Here is a 26,282-nt window from a genome sequence, read left to right as displayed (position 1 = left end):
AGTGGTGACTGAAACAAAAAAGACAAAAACTGGTGAGATCTTTCTGAACAATAAATACAAAATGTTATATTCAGGAAATGACAATCAAGGAAAAGAAGGAGTAGCCATAGTATTCAACACAAAATACGAGTCTAATCTTCTTAAATGGCAGGCAGTCTCAAGTAAAGTGATGTGGGCAAATATCAGAATGAGGAATTGGACAATGAGACCCATTTGTGCTTATGGTCCCACAGAAGGTTCTACTAAGGTAGAAGTGGAGGAATTTTTTCAGGCTTTAGAGAAAGCAACTGACACAATGAAAAAGGAAAAGCTGGTCCTTGTTGGGGATCTAAATAGCAGAGTAGGAAATGATGGCAAGATATACAAAAATATTTTGGGAAAATTTGGAGAAAAGTGCAAAGCTAATAATAATGGCAAATATCTGTTGGATTTCTACTCAGGACATGGACTGGTTATTACTAACACCATGTTCCACCATAAAAATGTGCACAAATTCACATGGAGAGAAGAGGCTAGGAATAAGAAAAGTGTCACTGACTATGTTATTGTTGATAGTGATGTTTTCTCCCTGGTGCAGGACACCAGAGTGTACAGAGGATTTGAAATTGGAAGTGATTACTGTTTAGTCTTGAGCAGGATAAAATTGAATTTCACATTGAAAAGAATAACATGTAAGAAAGTTTTAAAGCGAATAAAAGTTGAGCAGCTCTCAGATGTGAGCTGTAGACTAAAATACAGAAAGATTATTGAAGAAAAAATGAAAGAGTCTGAGAACAGGAATCAAACCTTGGAGATTCAGTTGCAAACTCTGAAGAAAACATTGATTGATTCTGCCAGAGGGGCATGTGGTGAGGTTGTCTGTAAGTATAAAAAAATCAGAACTCCCTGGTGGACATAGGAAGTTAAAGAGGCAGTGAAGGAAAAGAAGAAAGCATACTAAAAGTTCCTGTCAAATAAGTCAGCTTGTGCTCTTAGAGAATATAGAGACAAATGCAAGAATGCTAAACAGTGTGTAAAACTAGCTAAACAAAAGTCATGGGACGACTTTGGCAAGAATATAGAAAATATCAAGAAGGTGGCAAAATATTCTGGAGGTTGTTGAAGAAGCTTAAGAATGGAGGAAAGAGTGCTGTAAAAGGAATTAGAGATGATAAAGGTGACATGAAAACGGGAGAAAAAGATATCCTTGAAGTATGGAGTAATTACTTTGAAAAACTGCTAAATGAAACAAGCAGTGATGACAGCACAGTGATAAAAAACACTGACCAGGCATGCAGTCAGGAATACATATCCATACTTGAAGTAGAAAAAGCCATCAAAGGCTTGAAATGTGGAAAGGCAGCAGGAGTAGATGATATTCGTTCAGAAATGCTGAAGTATGGTGGTATAAGAGTCTTAGAGTGGCTGCACTGCATAGTTCAGAAAGCCTGGACAGAGGGACGAATTCCCGATGATTGGAGTAGAGCTCTCATACTACCCATATATAAAAAGGGAAATAAAACTGCATGTGAGAATTACAGAGGTATTTCCCTACTGAGTGTTCCTGGCAAGATCTATGCAAGTATACTTGAGAAACGGTTGAGAAGAATTGTGGAAGAAAAGCTTGGTGAAGAACAAGCTGGATTCAGGCCAAATAGAGGCTGTCAGGATCAGATCTTCACTTTACCACAAATAGTCGAGAAAGCATGGGAATATAACAAAGATCTGTATTTAAGTTTTGTCGATGTGGAAAAGGCATATGACAAGGTGACAAGAGAGAAGCTATTCAATACGCTGAAGTTATATGGTATGAATGGGGCATTATGTCAAGCAATACTTAGTCTTTACTTGAGTTGTAAGTCAGCAGTTAGAATTGAAGGAAGTACAGGAAGATGGTTTAATGTTAAATCTGGTGTGAGACAAGGATGTACATTATCCCCTCTGTTATTCATTATCTATGGATCACATTATGAAGGAAAGTGGTAATAAACATGATATCAAAATTGGTGATGTTAATGTCAGCTCTTTGCTTTATGCGGATGATGTTATACTTCTAAATAAATCTGCTACAAGTCTGCAAGATTTTCTGACTAAATTGAATAGCTGTTGTAATAGATATGGTATGAAGGTCAGCAATAAAAAGACAAAGACAATGAAAATAGGCCGAATCATTGAAAATGTCAAGTGTGTTGTGAATGGAGAACCTGTGGAACAAGTGAAACATTTCAGCTATTTAGGCACCATTTTTACTGAAGATGGTAAATTAAATATAGAAATAGACAAGAGAATCAGCAAAGCTGGTATGGTGGGAAGTCAACTGAATAAATTCATATGGAATAAGAGAGAAATTAGTCGGAACACTAAATTAGCTGTATACAAGACAGTGTTCATACCAGTTTTAAGTTATGGATCTGAGAGCTGGGTCAGAAGTAAAACACTTGACCAAAGACTAGAGACCACAGATATGAGAGTCCTGAGAAAGATTATAGGCATGAACAGATGGCAATATCATATTAAAAACGAGGATATTAGGAAAGAACTTGACATTGTCAGCATCCAGGAATGCATTAGCAGAGCTAATCTCAGGTGGTATGGTCACTTAAACAGAATGGGCAAGGAAAGATTAGCAAAACAAGTGTTCTCTGCCAGGTTGGCAGCAAAATGACCAAGAGGAAGACCAAGATATAGGTGGATTGATACCGTACAAAGTGCTTTAGAGGATAGAAATATAAGATCTGATAATGTTGGAGTCTTGACAAGTAACAGACTGATTTGGAGGAAAATGGTAGATTGGAAATTAATAATGATGTAATTTTTTTCATGTAGTACTATCATATCCTGTACATCCCTTGAGGGTACATGGCAGGAATTTGATGATGATGATGTGTTTACTTATGTGTTCGTCGTACATGTTGTTTATTTTTTGACGGTATATATTAGAACACAGAATCACACCATCACCCGTCTCAACAGTATGGTATGTTAAAAAAAACGTTAACCCACAGTGCGAGAGCAATCTGATCCAATGATAATGCTCTTGCTGTTGAAATGGCTCATTTTCGCCACACCTTCTTGTCCAATGGCTATAATCCCCATAAGATAAACAAAATTCTAAATACTCCTAAGAAATCACTCCTGCTATTCACCACAGAGAACTACAACAAAACAGTCACCATCCCATATATTAAAGGCACATCCAAAAAGATCTCTAGAATTCTTAATAAACATGAACTATGCACCATATTCTGGCCATGTGTCAAATTAGCAACTGTTATCCGTTCACCCAAGGACAGCATTCCTCCTTTATCACATCGTGGAGTCTACGAAGTAACCTGCTCGTGTAATCAAGCCTACTACGGTCAAACAGGAAGAACTGTGAACATCCGCATCAGTGAACATAAACGATACATCTGGCATTATCACTATGGCAAGTCGGGCCTAGCCGACCTTGCTTTGGATACCCCTGCACATAGGATCAACTGGAAGAAAAAAGTACTGCACAGAAGCTCTTACAAGTTGGAGAGATTGTTCTTAGAGGCAACAGAAGCCCTGAAACACTCTCCAAATCTCAACAAATATGGCTGTATAAATTTGCCTAAAATCTGGGAGACAGTCATCTTAAGAAAAAACTAGTACTGGCTTTTTTCTCTCTCTTTTTTTTAGGACTCTAGTCTTGGTAGCTGCACTTTTTTTTTTTTTTTTCAGATAGAGGGTGCCAAATTAGGACTTTAGTCTTTGTGTTGCTGCTACAATTTTGTTTAACTAGTCTGTTGATTACACCATGTTGTTATAGTCTCGCGTATTGTGACAAATGTGTTTTTGTGCTCTGAAGATGCTGGTTATAACACCACCGAAATATCAGCAATAAGTCAATAAATAATTATTTACTTATTATTCTGTGTTCTAATATATACCGTCAAAAAATAAACAACAAATATTAATACCATTGAGGAATATTAATGTAAGAAATAATCCTTATCAAGAGACCTAGCCCTTATAAAGATATATATGGTGTGACTATTAAATAACAAGACTGGTTGCAAAAATGTGGTTTATTATTACAATTGTACAACTTAATTGTTATCCCCTTCAACATACTCCCTGCCTCTATCTATACACCATTGCATACGAAATTTCCATTGTTGGAAGCAGTGCTGCAAGTCATCAGGTGTTATCTGCTTCAGTAGTGCTGCTGTTTTCTCCTTTACCTCATCCACTGACTGAAAATGGGTGCCCTTCAATGCGAATTTCAACTTTGGAAAAAGGTAAAAGTTGCATAGAGCTAAGTCCAGCGAGTAAGGTGGATGGTCCAACACTGGGATCTTCTTATCAGCCAGATACTGTTTTACAGACAGTGCACTGTGGGTTGGAACGTTGTTCTTCCACAGATTGGGTCTTTTCTTCCTCACTCGTTCTCTCAGCTTAGCCAGAACCTCAAGGTAATAATGTTGGTTAACTGTCTGACCCTCTGGTACCCATTCAACCATTACCGTGTAGTATTGACTTGCTCATTCTTGTTTTTTTCATTCTCAGTGACGTGAGAGTTTTAAGTGCATCGATTGTCTCTTTGTTTCTGGATCGTACTGGAAAATCCACGTCTCATCACATGTAATGATCTTCTCCTGCAAGTCCAGCTCTGCTGTCAGCTGTTCCATGATGTCAGTGCAAATTTTTTTTCTGCAAAGCGACTTCACACGTGTTTCTTTTATAACAGCCTACAGACTAACTATGAGCAACAGCGAACAATGCTTATCTCAACTGCTTCTAGAACCTTCAAAGTCATTGCGCCTGCACACATCCCACTGCTACGAGTACACGATTCACAACGCACCCTTGTCTTGTTATTTAATAGCCACACCTTGTACATGGAGCCTGTCTTTCCTAATCCTACACATGGAGCCTGTGTATCTCAGTGGATGTGGCGTTTGCACACCACCGCACTTGGCCGCACGAAGGAAGATTTGGTTTTGAGTCTAATCGGCGACTAGAGGAAATTTTTCTAAGCCTTTTTTCGACTGGTTCCCGAGTTAGTCGATCTCTGGCACGGGCAAGCAGGTTTTTCCTCCCGGAAACTCGGGTTTTTCGTCCTGTAAACTCAAGAAAATCGACCGTAGAACCCACATTATTTCAGACATTAAATATATTGTGTTAGGGTTAGGGACCACGAGATGGCGGCACATTTGAGCCGTCTCTCTTCACTGCGTACCGCTTAATTAGTGATAGCCTTGGGCCATCTGTCTCTGATTGGGTACCAGTGGAGATTGAACTGCCCACACAGTCTCCAAAAGTTAGATAGGGCTAAATGGCCTCGCCTACTCTTGTATACGGGAATAAAAAGCCGTTAGCTGATTTTTATTTATTATTATATACCTTGTACATGTAAACAACAAGATACCATGATGAGGATATTAGTATATGGACACACTGAAGAAGTAATGATGATGGTAAATGATTAAGAACACTTGACTTTGATGGGAGATTAGAATGCAGTTGTTGGAGAGGAAGAAGAGAAGATTATTGGCAAATTTGGACTGAGCAAATGAAATGGCAGAGGAGAAAGCAAATACACTATTTGAGCAGCTTAAAAAAAAAAAAAAAAAAAAAAAAAAAAAAAAAAAAAAAAACATGGATTGCACCAGCATCACAGAACAATATTAATTAGACCTACATAATCATCAGAAAAAAAAATATTGTAACCAGGTGAAAATGTGTAAAAGTTATCCTGGAGCTGATGTTAACACTGAACATATCCCAATCATCTTAACAAGTCATTTACGATTGAAGAAATCATGCATAAAAAAACCATACAAAAAAGGAATATAGCTAAAATAAAAAATGGTATAAAAGTCTGCAAAGATTTTAGCAAAGAAACAGGCAAATTAATAAATTCCCAGAAATCAATGGAAAAAGAAATTAATGAAATGTAGGAATCTCTTAAGAGAAAAATAAATGAAGCTGCAGAAAAACTTTGTAAAAGAACTAAAAATACAGTAGAAGCCATGGATCACTGGAGAAATATTAGAACTAATGACACAAAGAAGAAAGTACAAAAATGCAAAAAAAAATAAGAGGAGTATAGAAAATATAGAAACATGGTGAATAGAGAAGGCAAGAAAGCAAGGGGGAAAAAAAAAGAATTGAACAAGCATGCGACACAATGGATATAAACATGAGTAGAGGTAACACTGGAAGGGCATAAGATAATCTAGTAAAAAAAAAAAGTTCAGAAAAAGAGAAAAGATAATGACATCGAGCATGATCAAGAGTAAGAATGGAAAGTTACTAATTGAAGATGATGAAATAATGCAAAGATGGGTGCAATACACTGAAGAACTTGATCATCATCATCATCATGCATATCAAGGATTTAGGCCTAGCATAGCCTGTTCCGGCTTAGAAGTCATCGTTTAAGAGGACATCCTGGTTTTCTTTTTCCTAACGGCTTGTACTTTAAGGCTTGTTTTGGTAATCTTTTTGTTTTCATTCTTTGAACGTGTTCCATCCATTTATGTTCATATTTTTTAATTTTTTCTGTTACTGGTTCTTGGTTTAATTCTTTCATAATTTCTTCATTTCTTTTGTGATCAAATAGGATATACTTTGCAGTTTTTCTCATAAACTTCATTTCTGCTGTTGTTAATCTTTGTTTGTCTTTTTGTTTTATTGTCCAGATTTCGCTTCCATACATTAAGACTGGTAGGGCTGATGTATTGTATACTTTTAGTCTGGTTTGTTTTTGAACTAGATTTGGTATAAATATAGAGTTAATTACACCTGTTATTTTTAAATATTTTGCAATTTTTACGTTTATATCTTTTTCATTTTCATATGTGATCATACATCCTAGGTAGTTAAATGAATTCACCTGTTCTAAGATCTTGTTATCTATTACTATTTTAGTTCTTGCTGGATCTTGTCCTTTACAGGCCATAGTTTTTGATTTTTCTGTTGATATTATCATACCATAATCTTTGGATATCTCATTTAGATCTAAAATAGCTTTCTGTAGTTTATCTTCAGAATTTGTAATTATTATTTGGTCGTCGGCAAAGAGGAGAGTGTTTAAGTTTACTGTAGGAGAAAGTTTAATTCCTTGATGTAAATTTTTATTCCATTTTATTATTATTTCATTTAAGTAGATATTAAAAAGAGTTGCTGAGAGGGGACATCCTTGTTGGACCCCTTGGTTTATCTCTCTCGTATATGATTTAATCTTATTTGTATTTGATTATTTTCATATATACTTGTGATAGCTTTTAGGATATTATTTGGTATTTGTCTTTCTTTTAATATCGGTACACAATAAATAACGGAAAAAACTCACGTAGAAAGATTATTTATTAGTATAATTTTCGCCTGTGTGTCACAGGCATCTTCAGTACATTAAGCTCAAATTAAACACTAACTGACAATTCCAAAAAGCGCCACCTAAGTAGCTGGTGTAAGGTAACTAAAAAGGTCAATAACTTTCCTTAAAAAAAAAAAAATAATAAATAAATAAATAAATAAATAATACAATAAAAAGTTAGGAAAGATTAGCTGATTTGTAAAGTACTATCTCCCATAAAGGGGATAGACGTAAGCCATCGGATTTGTTTAAGTTAGGAGAATGAAGTAGAGTTTCACATGTTCTTTATAAAGGTGTTCCATGAGAAACTGACTTTTGTGAAGAATTCTTGTCTTTCTCCAATGAACTCTGTGTCTAGTGAAGATGGCATGTTCAGAAAGTTCATTGGAGAAAGACAAGAGTTCTTCACAAAAGTCAGTTTCTCATGGAATGCCTTTATAAAGAAACATGTGAAACTCTACTTCATTCTCCTAACTTAAACAGATCCGACGGCTTACGTCTATCCCCTTTATGGGAGATAGTACTTTACAAATCAGCTAATCTTTCCTAACTTTTTATTGTATTAATTTTTTTTTTTTTTTAAGAAAGTTGTTGACCTTTTTAGTTATCTTACACCAGCTACTTTGGTGGCACTTTTTGGAATTGTCAGTTAGTGTTTAATTTGAGCTTAATGTACTGAAGATGCCTGTGACACACAGGCGAAAATTATACTAATAAATAATCTTTCTACGTGAGTTTATTCCGTTATTTATTGTGTACCGATATGTCTACTCACGGTTTACCTCTTTTAAAACTTATTTCTTTTAATATGTTAAATAATATGTTTCTTTTAACTTTGTCAAATGCTTTTTCAAAGTCAATAAATGCAATATGTATTTCTAAATTGTATTCTCTTCTTTTCTCTATTATTAATTTTACGCAAAAGGCCAGGTCTATACATGATCGTCCTTTTCTAAATCCATTCTGTACTTCTAAAATAAAGTTTTCGGAATACTTCATTAGTTTGCTATTTAAGATTCTGCTATATATTTTGTAACAGGAATTTAGTATACTGATATCTCTATAGTTTTTAGGGTCATCTCTATTACCTTTTTTAAAGATAGGAATCACAATTGCTTTTTTCCATTCTATCGGGGGGATACCAGGTGAATAAATTTTATTTAAAAATAATAAGAGTCTTTCTTTGAATCTTGTTCCTGCATATTTATATAGTTCTGAACCTAGTTTATCTTCTCCAGGTGATTTTCCGTTTCTTGTTTCTTTCAGGCTGATTTCTAATTCTTCTTTAGTTATTTCCTTTTCATTTTCGTTAATTGTTTGCCAGTTGCCTTTTTAAAAATATTTGTCTGTCCCCAATTATGTGTAGGAATTTAGAAATTCTTCTAATTTCAATTCAGTGTTTAATTTTATGTTTTCTTTGGTATCTGCATTTAAGTGTTTCAAAATTTTATATACATTGGATCTTATATGATTTTATATAAATCATGTTCTAAATTAGAAACAAATTTGTTCCATGATTCTCTGTCTTTTTCTGACTTCTCTTTTAGCTATGGCTCATATTCTTTTATATTCTATTTCTTCTTCTAATCTTTTACTGCTTAACCATTTGTGATAGGCTTCTTTTTTCTTTTTGATTATTTCTTTCATTGTATCATCCCAGATCTTCAATTTTTTCCTTTTATTGAATTTTTTGGTCATTCCTAAGCTTTCATTTGCTGCTGCATTTAGTATCATTTTTATATTAAGCCATTCTATTTCTATTTCTTCATTTTGTTTTATTTTGTCTAGATATTGGTTAATTCTTTGTTCATATAGCCATTGTACATTTGTGCCATTCAATAGTCTAGTTTTATAAACAAATGTTTCAATTTTTCTTTCTGTTCTTGTTACTTGTAGCCATTTAGGTGGTAATCTTAATTTTATTTTAACAAGGAAGTAGTCACTGCTTATTTCATATCCTCTGTGAACTCTAACATCTAGTGAAAATTTTGATGTCTTTTCATTTAATGTAAAGTAATCTAATATTGATTTCCATCCTCTTGCTGCCCAAGTATAATTATGTATGTCTTTATGTTTAAAGAAGGAATTCATTATTTTTAGGTTATTATAAACTACAAAGTCAATCAATTTTTTACCATTCCTGTTTAGAGTATATTCTCCATGTATTCCTATATTATTATTAATTTTCGTGTTTTCAATTCTTGCATTTAAGTCTCCTGCTAAAATTACGTAATCATTTTTATTTATTTTATTATATATGTTTTGTAGTTGATTATAAAAATCAATATTATTCTGTTCTCTCCCTCTTCTGGGCCATATAAACCAATTATTGTTAAATAGCCTCTATCTATTTTTATTCTAGCTTCTATTCTAGCTGCTATTTTAAAATTTCTTTCATTTAATAATTGGTCTAATTCTATTTCTTTATATACTATTCCTCTTACATTCCAGTTTGCTATGTGTATTATATTTTGTCATTTCCATTTTTCTTTTACCTTTTCCATTCCAGGGTCGTTTCCTATAGATTCAATCTGATTATATTTTTCTGTCAGCTTACTAGTAGAATTATGTTCTCCATGTCAGGGGACTAGCCTGACGATGGAATAGTTCAGTGGTAGGGCTGCTACCTTAAGGCTTCTGAACTAGCCTTCTTTCGAATTTAAACCCATAGGAGGAATAGGGTATATTGAAGGGGGAAAGAGTAGATTATAGAAGAATTATAGTAAGGTTTATAGAGAGGGCATAGTTGTAAGGCCAGAAATGAAAAGACCCCATGGCCCTCGTGTACTCTAATAGCATAAGGGTCATAAAATAAGAAGAGTTGGCTGATAAGGCCTTATACGAAAGATTAAAGTAAGTGGATCTTCCTCAAAGTAGTAGAAGGAGATGTTAGATCCAGCTAGGGTCCATGGGAGTGTCGCTTCCCTTATAATCAAGATGATTGTCCCTTATGGTCCTGTTGGTCCACGAGTCCTTATTTAGTATATTCGGACCACCCCACCATATACTCACGCACGCATACACACACACACATGGTGGGCTCCCTTATCCGCCACCCAGGGGACGCACTCTCTCTCGTGGATACAGAGTTCCCCGAGAGGAAGAACTTGATATAGCAGAAAAATAAGATAATTCGCTCCTGGAGGGAGAAAAAGAGGTAGAGGAAGATGAGAAATGACCACTTATTTTAAAGTTTTGATAAGGCTTATCAAAACTTTTCAAAACTTTTCTTATCAAAAGAGCCTTATCAGAATTTGATAAGGCTCTTATAGAATTGAAACAGTGTTATTCACGAGGAATTGACCAAATCCCAGGAAAAATTTTACAAGCGCTAGGCAATGAAACAAAATGTGAACTATATGAAATGATCAATCAAATGTACACAACTAGAGACATCCCAACAGATTTTGAGAAAAGCATTATGTTAGCAATTTAAAAAAAAAAGCTAATGCATTAGTGTGCAAAGATCACCAAATGTTAAGCCTCTCACCCCACAGTTTTAAAATCCTAACCAGAATTATCTATTGCCATATTAACAGAAAAATAGAAGAACATTTACCTGATGACCAATTTGGTTTCAGAAGGAATAAAGAGACAAGAGCAGTTATACTACCTCTCCAACTGATAATAGAAAAAGCACTTAGAATAAACACACCCATATTCGTACTCATTTATCAACTACAGTGGTATCTTGCTAATCCGAACTAATATAAACCGTGCTCGTTTGGATTAGCGAATTTTCGCCCAAGAGACAACAATAACTAGCTTTTAAGACAAAAATAATCAGATTCTAATGGGATATCAATTTAATTCTGTAAATAAATGAAATATCTGATAGAAAAAAAAGCTACTATACTGTAATGCAAAACTTATAAAAAATACAGTACACAAGTTTATTTTAGTAAAAAATTTAGTTTGTATGTACCTGTATTTTTGAGGATTCTGATTTAATAAAATTGCATAGTTCAGTACATAACTTAATTTGCGTAAAAAATAGCAATTTCTTGTACACAACACACAAAAAAGTTTTTTTTTATTTCTTTGTAAAAAAGTCACTGATTTTCTTTTGCTTCTTTGAAACTAAACTTTTTTCGTATGCTTTTCGGTTGTTTTTATTGCCGCATTAGCAATAAAATTTTGTGGAATGGCGTATCATTCTGCTTAGCCCATTCTATACACACATTAAAACTGTCAGTGCTTCTTCATGTTTTACTTTTTTTTTTTCTTCGAGTTCTTTATCGTCGTCATCATCTTCTAATTTATACTGTAGCATCATATTTATAATTTCAGCATCTAATTTGATTTAGAATTCACTTTTGGTTCTACCTGTAATCCATTCCATAATATCTGTTTGTGAAATTTCAACGTCTGGATTTATATTTTTAACCAAATTATACACGTTTTGAATTTCCTCTTTTTGTGTATCACCGTAGCTATGCTGTACTGTAATAATAGAATGAATAATAATAGTTAAAATAATAATTATTAAATAAAAATAATAGTACACAATATGATAATATGTAATAAATAAAACTTTTTTTCTTTCAAACCGCAATTCAGATTGCTGGATGGTTCGGACTAAAGAGATTCGGATTAGCGAGATATAACTGTATATAAAAAAATCAAACTGCAGTCATAGGAAAATAAGGGAGAGAAGCTAAAATAAGAAAGGTCGTTAGACATGTATGCAGACTCTTGCCATTACTTTTTAATATTTACATCGAAGAGACTGAAATAATTCAAAGAACAAATCAATAGTGGAATAAAGATCAATGGCAGGCTTTATAATACAATAAGATTTGCAGACAACATAGCCTTAATAGCAGAAAACCTACAAAAGTTTCATTGCAGAGATGCATATACTCCTAAACGAAAGATGCATGATGAAAAATCAGTGAGTGAAAAAAACAAACAAAAGTAATGAAATGTGCCATTGTGGCAAAATGAAATGTGGCAAACAAATCATAAATGTCACAATAGATAGGAAAAGAATTTACCCACATAGGAAATCATGTGTGCAGCTTATAATAACATCAGATGAGAGAAGTGGAATAGATATGAGAACAAAAATAGCACAAGAAGAAAAAAAAAACAGCTTTTAACAAGAAAAGAACACTATTAACATCAAAGAGTATGTTGTTGAGAACAAAGAAGCACTTCATTAAAAGCTTTGTCTGGAGTGTGACCCTCTATGGATCAGCGACATAGGCTCAACTTTCCTGTGTTATGAAAATAACAAGCATCGTTTCAAGCATAGTGCTGAAAGCAGTAATAGTGGACTAGAACAGAAGTTACTTTATCATGTTTCCAGTTTACTCTCTAAGCTTCAACTTCAAACTGATTTTTTTTTTTTTTTTTTTTTTTTTTTTTTATATGTTGGGCCCATACACAGGAGGTTGATTGGTCAACCTATAGTACATTAGTACCGTGTATGGGTGGTGGGTTGGGAAAGGAGGAATTTGTTTACATTTGATTTGAATGACTTTAAATGACTAAAAAAAAAGACTGTTCCATAGTGCAGCAGTTGCAGGGATGAAAGAAGAGGAAAAACAGAAATTTGTTCTGTTTGTTTCTAGGTGTACTGTGAAGGGATGTTGTGCAGCAGCTGCATGAGCTTAGTACTGTGCGGGGGAATTATTGATGTTATTTCGGATGAGCATTTCCCATGGAATTATTTGTAGAATATACTTACCGCAGAGTCCAAACATCTGCATGAAAGTGGGGGAAGAGAGTTGGTAAGGGATGGATCATTGACAAGTCTAATTGCCCTCCTCTGTATTGTATTGAGTCGAGCATTTTGAGAGAGCTTTTAGGGGCTCTACCCCATATCTCCGCTGTATTGAATCGAGCATTTTGAGAGAGCTTTTAGGGACCCCACCCTATATGTGGGAGCAGTATTCAATAGTTGGGCAGATTTGTGACTTGTATAATGTTAGTAGCTGTTCAGGGGTGAAGTAACGTCTTGAGCGGAAGAGCAATCCTAGTTTTTTTTTGAGGCTGGCGATGCAATGTTGTGCCAGGAGAGGTTTGATGTGAGGGTGATTCCGAAGAGTGAGATCTCAGGCTGTCTGGAAATTTGGGTATCATCAAAAAGGATACTGGGAAAAGGTTGTTCTTTTTTATGGGAAATAGTACAGAACTGGGTTTTCTTGGCGCTGAAATTTATGAGGGGTTATCTTAATCCCATTGTAGGATTGCTTGGAGATTGGAGTTGAGGGTGGTGGTGGTTGATGTTCTGTAGGATGAAGTGAGTTGTGTAGGGTAAGGCTTATCAAATGCAAGCGAGAAGTGTAGTGTGCTGTCATCTGCAAAACTGTGTATTGGGTTGGAGGTCAATTGCAGTAGGTCATTGATGTACAGCAGGAACAGAGTTGGTGAGAGGACAAAACCTTGTGGGAACCCAGAATTAATTGAGTGCTGCAAGGATATGGAGCCATCCACCATCACACACAGTGTGCGTCCAGACAGAAAACTGGCAATCCACCTACAGAAGTCCTGGGTCAGACCGAATGATGGTAGTTTGCTTAGTAGGCCTTTGTGCCAGACCTGGTCAAAGGCTTTGGAGATATCTAGTGTAACCACTTGAGATTCATCAAACCTCTCCATTGCATTTGTCCAGATATGGGTGACGTATGTGAGTAGATCTCCTGTTGATCGGCAGTGGCGGAATCCATACTGCGGTCATTCATTTGGTGAGTGTTTTCAAGATAGTGTAGGAGGTAGGAATTGATGATTTTTTCCATTACCTTTGACAGGACTGAGGTAAGCGAGATAGGGCGGTAATTGGATGGCAGTGACTTGTCACCCATCTTGGGAATGGGCTGAATATAGGACAATTTCCAGTTTGTGGGATTGATTCCAGTGGAATAGGAGAGTATATATAGGTGACATAGGATAGGGTCAGTTCTGGAGCACAGTTTTTCAGAACAATTGGGGGAATGCCACCAGGGCTAGGAGACTTTTTTGAGTCTAATTGGGACAGTATTTTTCTGATTTCATCCTGGCAGAAGGATATAGGGGGCATTGTATGTTGGGTGTCTGGAATGGTTGGGAAACATTTACCATCATCAGTTATGCATGCATTTGAAGCAATGTATGAGGCCAGAAGATTGACTTTTTCTGTGTGTGATGAGGTAGTAGAGCCATCAGGGTGTGATAGGGGGTGGGAATAGTGTTGGACAGAAGTTGTGGCCAATTGCTTTGGCAAGAGACCAAAAGGCTCGACTGCCGTTTGGACAGGCTGCTAGTTTCCTGCTTTTTGCTCTTTTGAACTCTGTTTTGGAAGTGTTGATTGTTTTTTTTTTTTTTTTGCATCTATTACGGGCTTCGGTGTAAGCTTTGAGGGAGGATGAGGTTCTTGATTTCAGCCAGTTGTGGTATGTATGGTGTTTCACCTCTACAGCCTTGGCACATCTTTTGGAGAACCAGGGGTTCGTTAGAGAATGGCAGTTCAGAGTGTTGTGTGGAATGTACGTATTCATGCCGGCGAGGATTACTTTGGTAATAAGCTCAGTGCATATGTTTGGGTTGGAAGGCCGGAAGCAATAGTCCAACCATGGGAATGCGGCATAGAAGTTTCGGAGGCTGTCTCACTTGGCACTGTTATAGTGCCAAACTACTCTTGTATGGAAGTGAGCACTAGGTTGTGGTCAGAATTGCCCAGGGGACTCACTGTGTATTTGGAGGGGTCATTTGGTGAGGAAGAGATCTAGGGTGTTTGGGGGAGTGGTTTGGGTTATCTGGTATTCTGGTTGGCATCTGGACAAGTTGTATAAGGTCGTTGGTGATGGCAAATGTTTCTGCATCTCTGCCTGCAAGATCTGTACAACTGGAGGAGGAAAGCCAGCTAGTGTTGTGGACGTTAAAATCTCCTAGAAGGATGATTTTTCTGTTGGGAAAGTGGGATTAGAGAAAGTCGACTTTTAGGGAGAGGAAATTAAAGAGCTCGCGGTGGTTGGTTGTGTTGGGGGAGCGATAGAGGCAGCAGATGAATTGAACTGAGTGGGGAAGGGATATTTTCAACCAAAGAAGGTCAAAAGTTGGGTGATTCTAGGTTAGGCGCTCTCTGGCAAGGTATGTCTGAGCGAATGTATGTGCAGACACCACCCTTGGAGCAAAAGTTGTTGAAGAGTGAGTAGTTTGGGAGGTTGAGATAAGTGATGCTGGAGGGAGATTTGGGTTTCTGCCAGGAAGGGTAGGTGAGTTTGGTAGACTGTAGGTGGTAGTGGACACTATTCAGGTCGGAGTTTAGGCCACAGATGTTGGTGAAGTGGATGTGGGATGTTTGTTGGACTGCATGGGTCTTGCACATTTCCTGTGCATTGCCTGCCTGCTGGTCTCCATGGTGGCATCACTTGGTTTTTTTTCACCAGTTTATCTTGTCTGTAGTTGATGGTCCAACTGTTGTCACCATTTTGACGTTTTTCTTTGAGTTGTCTTCATTCTCTTTGTGCAAATGATAAGTCTGGTTGTGCACGTATGCGCGATTGGGGGCAGGAGTCTTTGAACTTGTTTTTTTTTTTTTTGCAATATTTTTGGGATCGATGTTGTATTCTTCAGCTAGTTTCTTGATCCTCTTGTAGTGATTTTCCATTGGGAAGTTCAGAATGATGGTGTTGAGTTTTTTGTGTTCAGCCTCCATCAAGTCGTTTACCGTTGATGTGATTAGATCGCAAAGTTCTTTCACTGGCAGAGTGAAGCTTGCATTTCGCTGGTTTTCGATTTGATCTAGCTTAGCTTCAACTGCATGTATTTTGTCAGTAAAAGTTTCATTTAAAGCATTGATGTGCTGTTTGAGATTTTCGACATGTTTGCCTATGTTCAGAAGTTGTTTTACTGAACGAAGGCACAGCGAACAGAAGAACGGCTGGTTAAGTTCGATAAGTAGCTTATGTGCAGCTTCGTCAATTTTTGTACAGGAAGTGTGCAGCCAGTGGCAACAGAACTCACAGAATATGCCATTTTTTTGTCTGTGACATTGGTTTTGCAGTTGCGGCACATAATAGGATTGTCGATGGTGGTCGACGGCACTGTGCCGGCAAGACACGTGGTGCTCGTTCACCGTTGGCTTTTAGTGCCGATATCTTTGCTGTGTACGGTAGGCATTGTGTGCACTTACACGTGGCTGATTTTGAATTGGAAGGATAGCTGGTTTAATACACTAAAAGTACTTACAGGTTGTACTGAAGTATTCCGCTGTTAGGTTTCCATTTGATGGTTAATTTCAATGGAAAAAACACTCACAATAACGGTAAATCAGGGAGCACAATCTTATAGTAGTCTGTTCACTGATGCCTCTCTACATCACCTCATTTAACTATTACTGTATCCAATTTTGCATCATCAAAAAACAACTGAATATATCCATTCAGATTATTTCATATATCATTTATGTACAAATTTTTGTACAGGATGTCCTCTTAAACGATTCAACAATGACTTCTAAGGCCGGAACAGGCCATATTAGGCCTAAATCCTTGATATGCATGATGATGATGATGATTTATGTACAAATTAAACAGTAGTGTTCCAAGCACAGATCTTTGTGGCACACACCACTAGTCACTTGCTCTCTCTCTCCTTAATTCTTTTCCTCCATATACTACTTCATGGTATCTTTCCATAAGCCACCCATGTTTCATATTCATATCTATGTTACCAGTTTCATATTCATTCCAGTGTGTTCCAGTTTACACAACAGAGTTCCATGCAGTGTCTTGTCAAATGCCTTTTCAAAATCAAGTCATGTAGCTTTTCCCTTCATCTACCTCAACTGTCACTCTGTTATCAAAGTTAGTAAATTACTAAGGCATGATTCACAGGACCATGCTGTCGCCCGTAGAGTATCATATTCTTATCCACTCATTCTGAATTCTGTCTTTGACTGAACTTTCCCAATACTTTTACCATCAGTCCAGAGATACTGATTGGTCTGTAATTGCTACTGCAGTCTTAGAGTCTCCTTTATGCTAACTATTATATAATTGCAGAGGAAAGTATCTTGATAAAACATGAGAAATAAAATGGGCCTGCATAGTGTGCTAGTAAATAACACATTGATTTGGATTTAAATTTAAAACAATTGAAGATAACATGTATGGGTGCCACTTGAGAAGTCCAGAGATTACCAGAATTATTTGAATTTCATTTTGATGATAATTGCTTGTGTATTGCTTCTTTATAACTTTTCTCAGATTCTATTTGTAGTAGTATTATTTGTAGTAGCTGTGTGAAGTTGAAAAAATATTTTAGGAATAAATTCTGAAATACTCTACATTTTAATTGATAACATTGAAATTCATATTTCTGGTGTTTTTTTCTTGAAACTTTTACATTGTTTAATTTGTATGTGATGTTTTATTATGACATTATAGATACGATGACTTGGATCCATCAGTGATTCATGAAAATGCAACACAGCCAGAGATTTTAGTTCCTATTCGTCTAGATATGGAATTAGATGGTCATAAGCTGCGAGACACATTCACCTGGAATAAAAATGGTTATTTTTTTAATATTTTTATCTTCATTTATAAAGAGATAGTTTTAGGATTTTGTTGATCTTATAATGTAATGATTCTTGATAATTCTCTGTCTCTATCTCTCTTTCATTATACACAGGCAACAATTTGTTAATTGTTGATTATAAACTTAAAAATAATGCAGCACTTTTTGTATTTGAAACAAGCAAGTGCCCATGCTGACATGAATGTCATGTCAGTATTCATTATTATGTTATATTAAGTCATTGTCTAATGCAGAAAGCAAGAAATATAGCAATGCTCTTTTTCTAGTCCTGCCTGATGTTTAGAAGATAAGCTAGAGTTTCTGCATTACCTTCATAGTATATGAAGAGAATGTGTTATTCTTGAACTAACACTCATCTGACTGCAAGTTCTCACTCATTGGACATTCTTCAGGGTCCATGCTGCTTGTCCTTTTTAAAATCATTATTCTTTAAGCTTTTTATGATGGACTTTTACTAGAAAAGGTAGGTTTCTGTTGTGATTTCTTCTGTGGTATGAGGACAAAGTGAAATTGTAATGCGAGTATTAAACCACATAGAACAACTGGATATAGTATTTACTCAACTAGTTTCTTGAAGTAACTAATTTTTTATTTTATTCACAATATCTCCTGATGATGGGAAACAGTTATTTCACAAACCTAAGTGTGTGAATAAACATTTTTTAACTATCAAGTTGTTCTGTGTGGTTTAATATCAACCTTACAATTTCATCTTCAGAAAGATAGGTTGTCAAATTATTTTCACAGTTAACTTGCTAAATTCATCAGTGGGTTAAATTTTTTATGGTGTGAAGAATGAAAATGAAAACATTACTGAATCCTTCCACCTGGCTGCATTAGTTCATCTATAAGTATGAATTCCTTGAATTATCCAATTCTTACTTTATCAAATCCAGAGCACTGGTTACTCAGTGCCCTGGATTTAAAAAATCTGTGATAGATAAGCTATACATTGTGACTACCACTCAATAGGTCAATTAATGAGACTAATACAAGACTACCCGTGTTTAAAGCTTAATGGAATGAAACAGAACTGGGAAAGGATTAAAACTAATGTTTAGTTCTTCCAGTATTCCACCTCGGTCACAAAAACATCTTCATGGAATACAGTACAAACTTGTAACGCACACACAAAGACAATACAAAAATAAATGAAACTCAATGCACAAAAAGACTGTACTAGGTGTGTTTGTGTGCCCTGTCTGGATGCCTGCTAGAAGTCTTGATTGTAATTAAGATTAGGTTTATTTTGAGAATAGTTGATGATTCTAAAAAAAAAAAAATGTCTTTCACTTTTAAACTTCCTGCAGTGGAGCATGGTGGATTTTCTTCTTTGATTCTGTGTGGAGTATCTAAAGCATGGTCTACCAGACCTTGACTGATCATGATTCCTGATGGATTTGTTATGTTCTTCTGTGCATGTGGCAGCTGATCTTTCAACCTATTCATGGGAGGACAGCTTGCAGGAACATGGAACTCTATACACACCAAGAATGAGAGAGGAAGGAGCTGGTCCTTAGGGTAATAGGTAAGGATAGCCAGTTTCAAGTGAAGCTTGAAGGCTGTGCGGAGGTTGTATTTATTAGAATTTTGGCTATTTTTTCAGAGGTATCCTGGACATATGGAATAATTGTAGCATTAATAAAATATTTCTAAAGAGAATGTGGAGGATTGGGAGAAGGATTAAGTTATTTGATTCTGCAGTAACAATAGCCATTAGATAGAAAGATTTGGCATATATGGCTGAGTTCTGTTGCTAGAGAGGCTTCAATAGAACTAAGATTATAGGCTGTATTGATTAGAGTTTTTATGACACTGTATTGTTGATGGAGGGGAGGGGAAGTTGCAGATGTATCTGCCTGTGGGTGTTGTTATACTGTGAAAGAGATGCTAGCATTAGGAAGGTGTGGTTCTAACATGCCTTCCTAATGGTATTCTAATCCTTGACTGTTGAGTTGAAGGAGGAAAGGATAATGCATCTGGGTCATGATCTAAATGATGAACACGTTATCTGTGTATCATAACCAGATAGAAGGCTTGAGAGGGGATGAAAATCTTCCATGAAAAAATTAGCAAAGGGATGAGAAGGGAGGGGTAGTGCATAATGGTATCCTCTAGCTCAGTGATTGCCAAAGTGGTCGATATCAACCCCCAGGGGTCGATAGAAAAATATAAGACATCATTGTATGGGTAATATTTAATTCGATTAACTTGGATTACCTCCATTCTGAATGACAATGCAATTAAGAGTGAATCGTGGGAACAGTGACATGAATAGGACCTATAAGATGGAGCAAGGTCATGAAAATAGTTATGGAGGCCAATCAAGTAGGCCAAAATGACTTTTTTAAAGTGTTTAATGTGTCATTCAATTGAATAATGGTAAACAGTGAGGTGATATTAAAGCTGACCAATATATCCAAATTATTTCCAATTAAATTTTCTATAGAAGTTTTAAAATGTATGGTCAGTGAGATGAGTAAGATATTTCACTAATTGTTTAGGTAATTTATTACAGGGAGAATCAGTAGATATGTCTCAGAGGACAATTGGGTTTGTGGATTTTAGATAAATTGCATAATTGAAGGGGGGGGGGGAGAACTTAAGTTTTTTTTAGTAATTTCAGAAAGCCAAAACAATACATTTTTGAGTAACCTTTTTAATTTCATAATCTGAGATTTGATGGGATTGTAATCTAATGGAATATAAGCAGACCAGTCTCTGAGAATAATATAATTTTTTTTATTATATTTACTGGTGCTACCCTTATCCATTCTGGTGATGGCTATCTTTTTTTGTAGTTTTTATGGGCACATAGTTGGCAAGAAGAAAAATTACTTTGGGGTAACAAATATTGGACTAATAAGAATTAAATATTAGTTTTAATCATTTCCCAATGCTATTTACTGCATTTAAGCGTTTTTAATGTCATGATAATACAGGATATGTTGAAATGTGAGTGATTTTTAAAAATTTTTTATGAAGAAACAATTCATCATCGTTTATAATTTTTACAGTTATAAATAGGGAAACAAATCAAAACAAATGAGTCTGTGTACACTGAGATTAGACTTTAAATGATGGGACTCTTATGATGTGAAGGAAAGCTAGGCTTCTCTGTCATATGCTAATTGATGGATCTCTAATGCAGAGAGTTGGGAAGAATTTTGCTGATGTATTTCCAACACTGAGTTCAGGGGTTTGCCTCTTTTTCTTCCCATTTGTAGGGGCATAAAAGACCAGAGCATCAAAAGGTGCAGAGGGTGGGTGTCTGAGTTGGTGGCCAAGCCATTTTATTTGGTTGCTTTGAACAGTGCTGACTAGAGGATCTTGCTGGATTTCTTCTAATATAGTAGAGTTGGGAATGTGGTCTTGCCAGGAGTAGTCTAGATTATTTCTTAAACAAGTAGTTGCAAAGCTATTTATAATATTGGTTGTTGCTTTTGGTGAAATGTTCCAGATCTGGGAGCCGTACAGAAAAATAGACTGGCTGGTGCACTTATGAAGACGAATCTTCATCTCCTTTGAGATGAGATTCAACTTCCATACTTGTTGAGACTTTTATGGAAATGGAGTGAGTGAGTGCTTTTAATTTTCTTGTCTTAATGTCAGTTAAAGAATCTGAAATGTGTGATCCTAGATACAAAGTCCTCTATTTCGTCAAGGCATATAGATGAGCACATCTATATAAATCATTTTCATTTATATAGATGCGCCCATCTATCTGATTTTTTAATATCTTTGTTTTTTGAGTATTTATTTTAGTCCAAATATTTCTACAGCTCTCCTAAGGCTGTTGAAGTGTTTTGGGGCATCTATGATGTTAGAGTCAATGAGGACTATATTATCTGCATAGCTCGGGTCTGCAAGGTGCATCTGTGTGTATGAGTCTTGGATGAAAATTCGAGATTTAACTTGGATCAATTTAAAAATATAGTCAATCACTATGATGAATAGATATGGGGCCAGAGTATCTACCTGTAAGACTACTGTGGTGATGGGAAAACTATACGTTTTGTCTCCATTAACTAGTACTGTAGCTTGATAATCCTGGTATAATTGTTGGTGGAATGCTATAAAGTTTTGAGCGTTTCCCAGAGTTGTTCCCTATTAACAGAGTCGGATGCTTTGGTAAAGTCAATAAAATTCAAAAGCAATGCAAGTTCTTGTCCTTTGAACCCTCTATTAGTTTTCTGATAGATTGAATGTGTTCTAGAGTACCATCTTTTGAGAAATCCAGCCTGGTTTGTATGAAGTAATAGAGTTATGTGTGGTTCATTTCTATTTAATATCATTCTATTGTAAATTTTTAGTGGAGTAGATAAGAGTGCGATTCCTCTAGTTTTCAGGTCTGTTCAGGTTACCGTTTTTGAATTAAAGAAACAGTTATCACCAAGAAAATGCAGCATTTGAAATGACAGCTAAACAAATATCCAATTGTGTCGTGAATTTTCCGAATCACTCCATCGAGGGATCATTATCCCTTGATGGAGTGATTCGGAAGTTCCTCCTCATTTAAAGCTGTTTTTCCATCAATTAATTCATTAATTTCATTTTCAATCATATTGTAAAAGCCCTCTAAGTGGCTATTACTATAAAACTATTTTTTTTTTTTTTTTACATAAAAAAAAGCATTACATATTAATTATGTATGTAACTCACCAGAAAATAAAGTGCTCAGTTTGAGATTAACAGACTTATGATTTTTAATTTGCTTTCCTGGCAGAAAATGAAGACAATGTTCAACAATCAACGCTTTACACTGTAAACAATTGATGTACATGTGTGCTAAAGGGTATTTCCCCTAATATAAATTCGCTACTTATAACTACATGCACAATACGGGCAGACGCAAATTTAACAAAGATAAAATTTGTGTCTACAGTTTGTAGACGGTGTTATATTGAAACCTGGTTGAACAAGGGTTACTGCAATTTGTAGACCGTGTTGTATAAGTACTGCATTATACGAGGGTTACCTGTACACAAACGTTAACGTTGAAATGCATACGCTAACCTTTTTTGTACTGTTTAAAGTTATTTCCTTTACAGGTCTTACTGGTTGTTTCTTTTATTTTTTTGCACCTGAAGAAGTCTGTTAAAGACGAAACTAGTTGTGCCATTAAAATTTGTTTTATTTCTTATCTCGGTTTCCCAGTCATTTAATCCTAAAAAACATGTACCTCAACTGAGTAAATCAGTCTTCTAACATATATATATATACACACACATACATGGAAACAATACCAAAATGTTCGCCAGTTGTAATTATTTATTAATTATCAGTCATATTCTTATAACATGCACTACGAGAATATGAAATGTCAATAATCCAGAATATGCTTAATATAATTAAAGAGACATGATAATATGAATATATGTAGTAGTACTAGCTGAATCATATTAAAGCATATTAATCATCAGATCTCACCATGCTTGCACTATTAGTTAAGTAAAAAAAATATTAAAGAAAACCTGTTACAATTACCTTAGAAAGAAGTAAAGTTGAGGAGATAATTGTATGTCTAAATAGAATTATCTTGTTAAAATTATTGATGTCTAAATTATACTGTGTAAGAATGTGAATCTAAGTACAAACAAAGGTTCAAAGGTTACTAGCTAGCTGCCTACGATGATGTAACACCGCAACAGAAGCATTCGTGGAAGATGAGCTGAACTCGTGTTCGGCGAAATGAGCACTCTTCAAGGAGCAGAAGTGTGATGCAATCGCTTAGGGGCAAATAGGAGAGCACAGTGAGAGATCCTCCATTACGAAAAGAGGGCGCTAAAAAGAAGAATAAAAAGCGAGTTCACTCCGTTCACTCGGGTTTGAAACCCCCCCCCGTTTTTTCTGTTCCTGTTTTCTCGTGTGGATAAGCAGAGTGCTGACCGATCGATGGCACCGGAAGTAATCTCCTTCCCAGCTGCTAGCTGAAGGAGTCGGGCATGCTATACGTGAGCTGACGGCAGACATCAACTAGGGCCATCGGTAAAAGTTTACCGATGCGAAACAACGGAACAAGTTCCCCAAGAAGGACGGCCGAGATGACGATATCGATCCAGTAGACAAGCGTTTATACGGCAAAGTGCAAGGAGCGTCGATCAGCGTAATCTCCACATGGACGCGACTCGATAAAGCAGAAAGACATCTGATTACAAAGGACGGATGAAAAGAAGCGCGATATCCTCTCAGGACACTGGTAAAGTACAGTAAATTCCTTATTCTTGTAACAATTAGTATTGGGGCTAAGAGAGAAGAACAGATTTCTGATTCAGAAGAAAGAGAACTTTTAAGTGACTTTTATGCTCAGTAACGTGTTAATCACATTAGACTAGTAGTCTGAAAGCCTGAGGGTATGCAACACTTAGTTGAATGTGAATTGACCTTTGTTAACAAGTTTTACTTAGAATTTTGAATTACTGTTTTATGATGAATATATGCCTATTTAATCTAGAGATATAAAATTAGAGTATTTTGATAATTAGAATGTTCCTTATAGCTCAGCTAATGAATTAGAATTCTGATATGACATACCTTGATATGTAAAAGTTTATTGTCTGAACTTTTGATAATTAATAAACATGTTCTTCAATGTAAGCCTGAGTTGTCTGAGCATGAGATTGAAATTACCACTTGCTAAAGTTCAAACCTGTGCATAAGTGGAAATTAAAGAAAGTTTAGGCCATGACTGCAATGTTGAAGTTTCTATAGGCACTTAATACTTTAATAAGATTAGGTAATACTTAAACTCTGGGAAGGTTTCTTTGTACAAGAACTCTTCTGTAGTAGGACTCTGGCTGGTGCAGCTAAAATAAATAAATTTTGTCAGAGTTTCGAATGGAGAAGCGGCCCCAGAGAGATAGGGTAGAGATTTCAGGCTTAGCTGGTACGACAAGGATTTGAGATAGAAAATTAACAAGAAAGTGATGCCACACAAAGATAAAGAAAGAAGAAGATATAACACTGTCTTTAATTGTACAATAATAACATATATTCAGTGATAGTTGGTTATTAGTCTCAAACTACTGAGTTGATTGATATCAACTGCCCTTAAAATTTCCTGTAATCAATAACAGCAGATAATAATTTGGTGCTCAGTTGTGCTTGTTTTGTACTCATTTATATTAACCATTCTTATTTCTTATATTTACAATTATGAATGTACTATTTATGATTATTACTGATATCAGTTTCTAATTACATACTAATCATCCTTATGTGATCTGATATTATTTTATGTAGCATTCTGTAGTTTATCTTGCTTTAAACTGCATAAATTGTCAGCATCCATGATGCTTTCTTGAGGTTCATTCTACATACATAGTGAATTACATGATATCTGACTCACTCAGTTTTTGGGAGAAGAGAGATTTAGAATAATTAGATGTTAAGATGGGTGCATTTGATTTGAATAATTAGTGGTAGAGGCACCCAACATTTAGATTTTGCCCCATCACTGTGCCACATTTTGGCAGAAGTCCACGGAAGATTTGGTGGTGTATTTCTAGACAGACATTTGATACTGTTACTTTCATTGGAGCAAGTGCAATAGGTGAGACACATGGCCTGCACCATTGTTTATTCCTTTTTTCAATTAATGTTTTAGCCCATGATGTATTGTTGAAACACTGTTTATCTGCATGGTTCCAGCAACTCTTGAAATGGGTTATATTTCAGTGAGATATGCTGTTCGACTGCTTCTAAATATTGCTCTAATGGAGTATTTTTGCCTGCAGAAATGATTACTCCCTTGTCACAGGAAAACTGGTTGGTTTTTTGTGCATTTGTATGAGCATTAGCCATCCCAGTAGTAGAAATTTGTGTGAGACTGTGTTCTACTATTGTAGAACACAGTCTCACACAAATATTGACATGAGAGAGAGAGGTTTTATTTATCCCACACACAAAAGGCAGAAGAGCCTATAACAAATGGATGCCATGCGAGGGCAAGGTTAGAAATGGAGTAATCTGTTGATATTCTTCTAAAATTGTTGAAGATTGTAGTCCTTTGGAAATACTTCATGAGGGAGACTGTTCCACAGAATTGAGGTGGAAAGAATGAAAGATGACTGGGAATAACATGTTCAGTGAGCATGTATGCAGTTCGACTGTAAAAGGATGTTAAGTAGCTGTAGCACAAGTTCCTGTAGATGGCAGAAATATGAGGCATAATTGATTCTAGTTCTGCTGAACAATACCACAGAAATATCTGTAGAAGAGATGCAATGCAAAAAATGATCTTCTATGGGAAAGTGGCTGAAGAAGTTGATAAATGACACTTCTCTTTGAGAGACGTGTCATTTATCAACCAGACTGCAATTTTCTGAATATCATCAAGAAATTTTAGGGAGGTTTTAGGTGCAGCATTCCAAAGTTGGTAAGATTTGGGATTTACACAGAGTAAGTAACTCTTCAGCAGAGAAGTACC

The 26,282-nt window shown here is 35.7% G+C and overlaps 1 protein-coding gene across 1 annotated transcript in view; it reads left to right on the top strand.

Annotated features, from left to right (window-relative positions):
* The window catches only part of Snr1 (SWI/SNF related, matrix associated, actin dependent regulator of chromatin, subfamily b, member 1), a 286,904-nt gene that overhangs the window by 150,350 nt on the left and 110,272 nt on the right, over window positions 1–26,282 (top strand). Inside the window, exon 5 of the mRNA XM_090391621.1 lies at window positions 17,701–17,828. Coding sequence (XP_090247747.1) covers window positions 17,701–17,828 — 128 coding nt within the window. The remainder of the gene's footprint in view (window positions 1–17,700; window positions 17,829–26,282) is intronic.

Source organism: Typopeltis vanoorti, chromosome 4 (genome assembly GCF_054136105.1).
Source record: "Typopeltis vanoorti isolate ZY-2024b chromosome 4, IOZ_Tvanoo_1.0, whole genome shotgun sequence".
Classification (NCBI taxonomy): Eukaryota; Metazoa; Arthropoda; class Arachnida; order Uropygi; family Thelyphonidae; genus Typopeltis; species Typopeltis vanoorti.
The sequence above is the reverse complement of the archived record's forward strand: the minus strand, read 5'-3'. Positions and strand labels throughout refer to the sequence as shown.